The 5,594-nt window shown below is 46.2% G+C and overlaps 1 protein-coding gene across 1 annotated transcript; it reads right to left on the reverse strand.

Annotated features, from left to right (window-relative positions):
• Positions 1–691: 691 nt before the first annotated feature.
• Positions 692–4,648, reverse strand: LOC120701934 (U-box domain-containing protein 9-like). The gene is made up of 2 exons (XM_039985732.1): positions 4,138–4,648; positions 692–1,980 (listed from the first exon to the last, which is right to left on the reverse strand). The coding sequence occupies exons 1-2, from the start codon at positions 4,432–4,434 to the stop codon at positions 895–897; spliced, it is 1,383 nt and encodes a 460-aa protein (XP_039841666.1). The 5' UTR covers positions 4,435–4,648; the 3' UTR covers positions 692–894.
• Between the last annotated feature and the right edge of the window lie 946 nt (positions 4,649–5,594).

Raw genomic sequence — 5,594 nt, forward strand, 5'->3', positions numbered from 1 at the left:
TGCATGGGAGTTTTTGAATTTATTTGAATTTAGATTTGAATTCAACCGGTTTCCACCGGTTACCGACCTAACCGGTCCGGTAAACCGGTACCGGAGGGCGGCGGTTAGGCCGGTCCGGTCGGTTTTTAAAACCCTGCTCATGACAGCCGGATCCGGTAGCCGGAGAAAGGTTGGCCGGCGGACCTGAAAGGGACTCCCAACATACTCCACTACGGCTGTGTTTAGTTCCTTCCAACTCCTCCAAACTTTTCAAATTTTCCATCACATCGAAATCACATCGAAACATTAAATATAACAAATGACCATGCATGGAATACTAAATGTAGGTAAATAAAAAAACTAATTGCATAGTTTTGATGTACGTTGCGAGACGAATCTTTTGAGTCTAGTTAACCTATGGTAGGACAATATTTACCACATACAAACGAAAAGTACTACAGTGTTTTTCGCAAACACTTTTCGCATCCTTTTTTGCAACTAAACACAGCCTACAAGTCAGCAGATTAGGTATCTGATTCCACAACGCGTTAACCATACGTCTCAGCAACCCATCTGTCACGGGGGGGAAATGCTGACTCGTGTGAACAGAAAAAGGTGCCGTAAATCATGATCTCAGACGCCGTCGTCCATCATCTGTGACAATGCGGTTTCGTCAGGATCAGACCTGCACATACATGATGTGAAATGCAAATTTCTGATGATGAGAAGAACATGAACGCTTTCAGAAGAAAACAACCATTTTACTCTACAAGACCGAAACTGTAACCTCATATGTACCAAACCAAAAGACCAAAAGTAGCTATATATGCAGCCGAATTTATATACACAGCGAAGCAACCAGCACCCCCTTATTCCCATAACTACACAACCATGGCGGGCGGCGCGGGCAGGGCACTAGCAAGAGTAGTGGGTGTGGTGCACGGCCCTCTTCATCTTGTCGAGGATCCCAGCGGCCTTCCTCCGCGCCCTCGAGGTGCCATTCTGCGCAAGCCAGGCGAGGGAGCCGTTCAGGTTCTCATCCTCCGCGATCTCCCGCAGCTTGGTGCGGTCGTACATGCAGACCGCAAACAGCACCGCCACCGCGTTCTCCTTGTTGCGCTTGCACTGGTCCTCCTTTATAACGCGGAGCATGGAGGCCACACCGCCGGTCTCGCCAATCTCCTCCACCGTCTCGTGGTCACCTGACAGCAGGGCAAGGATGGCCAGGGACTCGTCCACAAGCGAGTCGTCAGCAATGGCCTTCAGGGTCACGTCGATGACCCCGCTCTTGGTGGCCCTTGATTTGTTCTCGTGCAGCATGCAGAGGTTGAAGATAGCTGATGCTGCATCTTTCTTCGCTATCATGCTGCCGTGTTCGAGGAGATCCACCAGATGTCTCATCGCGCCTAGTTCACCAATCTTTGCCTTGTTGCTGTTAAGAGCAGACAAACTGAAGATGGCAGCTGCAGCATTGCTGCGGGCCTCCATGGTTCCTGACTGTAAGGTCCTTATGAGGAAGGGGATTGCTAATGGGTCATCTCCAATGATCTTCTTGTTGCTCTCATGAATTGAAAGATTAAGAATAGTTGTCACCATATCTTCCAGAACCTCGGCATTGTTCTCTAGCTCTGGGTTAGATACAGTGGAAATCATCTGTGAGATTGAATCTGGTTTCTCTCCAATGGCTGCTCTCAGTGAACTGTTGCACTTAGTCAGCAGCCTGAGATCTTTAATAGCTTCCCTCTGCTCAGATAGGTTTGACGATGATGCAATCCTCTCAAATATTTTACTAAATGTCTTCCGCTCATTATTTGTGACCAGATCTTCTTCTTGGTTCTCAACTGGTGGCAGAGTGATCCCATTATCCGTGCACCACTGTGAGATCATGCTTCTCACAAGATGGTTTGGGATGAGAATTGTATTTGAAAGGACTTGCTGGGTCTGTGGACATGTTCGGTTTCCAGCACTTAACCATTCTTGAATGAAGCGACGGTCATATGTCTGCACAAGGTGTAGATAGTTATCTCAAGTTTGCATCATGAAAACATGAAATGCCAGAATAAGGATATGAATGTACCAGTACAAAATGTCAAAATCAGGACCACACAGAGTAGGAATTAACATAAAACGAATGTTAAATCACATCATTCATTAATGCATACTGCCTAATATGAGACCTCAGACAGGAAAATGAAGCTGGTATGCCAAGAATTTTATTTTGACCTCTCTCTCTCCTGAAGATCAGTAGCATACCCAATATAAGACAAACTTAATATGCACACCTTTTCCTTCTCCTGAGCAAAGGAATAAATTCTGAATAAGACACACCGACAAAGGTAGGACCAAGTCAATATAGCAGAGCTAGTGCGGGAATGGGATACAGCATATCATGAAAGGGACATGCAATTGCAGTAAAAACCCTATTATCCAATAGCAAAAATCAATGTTTACAGTAACTTGGGTAAAGCAGCAGCCCTGTTACAGTCTTAATCCATTATGGAAACATCATATAATTGCAAACTTTCTTTGAATCAACATAAATTATCTGTTTTGTAAAAGTATAGTTTCTTTGCGAATTCAACATAATACATACAACAAGCCTTTGATTGACTACATTACATAACTTTGATGGTTTAAACTTACAACGATGATGTAACTTTCACTTGAGTGTTTAAAGCAATTAAAACAAGAACCAAGAACAATCCCGGAAGAAATCAAGCAATGGAAATAAGAACAAGGAACAACACGGAAAGAATTCAGCCAAGGTACAAAGTTTGTGCTGGACATGAAAGTCTAAGCAAACAAGGACCAGTACCACGGCATCAATAGCTCACCAAAAATAGCTGAAAGGTTTCATTCAATCGTCACGGTACTCCCATCACACCGACAGAACGATGCAAACAAAATCCCTCACCATAAAAGCTGAATCTTTTTATGACATGCCCATGCGAAGAAGAGCAGAGGAACGGCAAGTGAACATGGCAATAACTCGTGTCACATGCAGTGTCCTAGCATGGGGGACGTCAGAGGGTCAGAATCATAGCACACTTTTAATTTTCCTATAGGAATAATAAATCCTTCTGACTCCAAATCCAAGCCATGAAAACCCCATGAAAACCGGGTCTCGTCTTGCAGTACGCAATGTCATCTCTGGAAATGGAGCGGAAGTGCACGCGGTTGCGTAGCAAATAGGATGAAACGCCATGTGGGTTCATTTCTACGCACTTGCCATGGAGAAGTACAACAGGATGGTACAGAGACAATACAAGTAAACAGGAATGGAGCACTTTTTCAATCGGAATTCGTAACAATCCAAGATCCGAACAAGAGGTTAAGAAACTAAGGACAGCACAGAAAAAATAAAATAATCCACCGCCCAGTAAAACTTGTCGATTTTAGCCCATGCCTGAAGAATGTCCAGCAGTTAATAGAACGACAAAAGTAACATGTGCGCCGAAAGGGAAAGTTCTAATCCTCCTTCTCAGAATAATCAAACGACAAAAAAGAAAATCTGACTGTAACAAATGCAACAGTCCAAAAAATATACTGGTAGACGGAAATTTTTGAAAGCACTGCTCAGCAACCGCAATCACATCAAGGAAGAGCGGCGAACCACAAACAAAAAGTAGCAGAGGGGAAAAAAATTTGAAGTTCAGAAACAAATAAAGGAATAGCAACAAATCTGTCGGAACCCGGAAAGCGACAGGTGGCTGTATCATCAGAAGCTTCTGGCACACCATGAATTTAATTTTAGCTGTGTTTGGAGGTTCAGACGTCGCGGCAGCACCGAGTAGGATCAGGACAGCGGTGGAGAAATCAACAGTAGTTACGCGGGGAAGGTGAATTGAGAATCAACCATTTGCGCTAAAAGGCAATTTGAAATCCATCTACTCGATCACTTGGGGCAAAAAATCCCAGTAAAATCGCACTTCGATAGTAGTATCGTTTTAAAAAATTGTATTAATCAAGGCTGAACACTCTTGCTTGCTTCCCCGTCGCAGTTACCCCGCGTTGAGGAACGACGATTTAAACCTAGTATAATAAAATCCCCGAATCGGAGACAACGAACACGATTTTGACAAGTAACGGCCGTCGAAACTAATCCAATCTAACCCAACCCGACCCGAGCCGCGGGAAGGCGAGGTAGCAAGCAAGTACCTGGCCGGAGGCGAGGACGACGGGATCCCTCATGATCTCCGAGGAGATGGGGCACAGGAACTGCTCCGGGACCGCGGCAGCCTCCGTGCCGCCCTTGTCCACCCCGCCGCCAGCGGCAACAGCGCGGTCCTTGCGGGGGCCGAGCTCGCCGTCCCTGAGCTTGGCGAGCGCCTCGGCCGCCTCGTCAAAGGCCTCCGCGTCGGCGCTCCCGGCCGCCACCGCGGCCACCAGACGCCTCAGCCGGCGCCGCAGCGCCGCCGCCTCCTCCGCCGAGGCCACCGGGGTCGGCTTCGCCATCGCTTCCCTCGCGGGCTGGCTAGCCAGAAAAAGAAGAAAAAAACAGCACCGCTAGGCCGCGCGGTCCGGTTCGGGCTTGTCGGGCCGGGCGCCGGCGGGCATGGGAGCGTCGGCCGCCTCGGGGGGGAGGGGATGAAGCGGCGGTGGTGGAGGGGAGGGAGGGTTAAGGCGGAGGGAGGAGGGGGAGGAGGCGGATGGGTGGTGGTGGGTTGCAGAGGAAGGAAGCTTTTAGAGTTCCTGAGACTAAGCGGCGGGTTTATACGGGGGTGGGGCCCGCGCAGGCACGTTTAGCCCCGTGATTGATTTCGTATCGAACGGCGGGGGCCACCGGGTTTGGGCCGACGTGTGCTGCACCGCTGGACTGGACCGATTTATTAGATATACCAATATTTCTTAGATATATATTTCTTCTCTTTAAAAGATATATATATATATGTTTTCTAGGAGGAGTATAGTTTGGAAATTGATGGGTTGAGTGAGCCTCTCAGCGAGCGCATTATTCTTAGCATTCACGGTTGACAGAATGATGTCGATTCGTTTTGTTTTAAGGAAAGGTGGTGGAGGCTGATCGTGAGCACATCATAGTCGAACACGAGCGAGTGGAGAATATTGCTCTAGACTCTAGTAGCTTTAGAGTCATTTTCAAGAATCCACGGGCGCTGGACCATGCATTCGTATTGTATTAATTCAAATTTTGTTCTTTCTGTTTTCGTTCGGAATTTTATTCCATTCCTACACTTTTTCTTTCTCTCTCCTTTTTCTGTCTAATGGATCATCTTTGCTCATATCTTCATGAATATATTTCTGAAATTGTGAGTTTTGGAAGTGACATTGTAATAGTTGTAATTTTCGACATGATTGCATGGGGAAACCATAATTTTGTATACATTCCAAAAGAGAGGAAAATAAAAGGAAAACATATCTTTCACTTTTTCTATTCCGCACCTAATATAGAGAGTTATTAGAACACCAAAATACTGTGGACTATGTACCCGTAATCAGGAAAGTTTTCAGTTTTGCTAAAGGATAGATATTTCCGTTTCGCTAAGGGATACTTCTGAACACGAGAGAGACCCACATTTCGCGCAAAAATAAGAGGGAAAGGTAGAGAAGAAAAGAATCTCCTTCTTTATGTGGTTGTTGCTAAATGACATTTTTCC

Source organism: Panicum virgatum, chromosome 1K (genome assembly GCF_016808335.1).
Source record: "Panicum virgatum strain AP13 chromosome 1K, P.virgatum_v5, whole genome shotgun sequence".
Lineage (NCBI taxonomy): Eukaryota > Viridiplantae > Streptophyta > Magnoliopsida > Poales > Poaceae > Panicum > Panicum virgatum.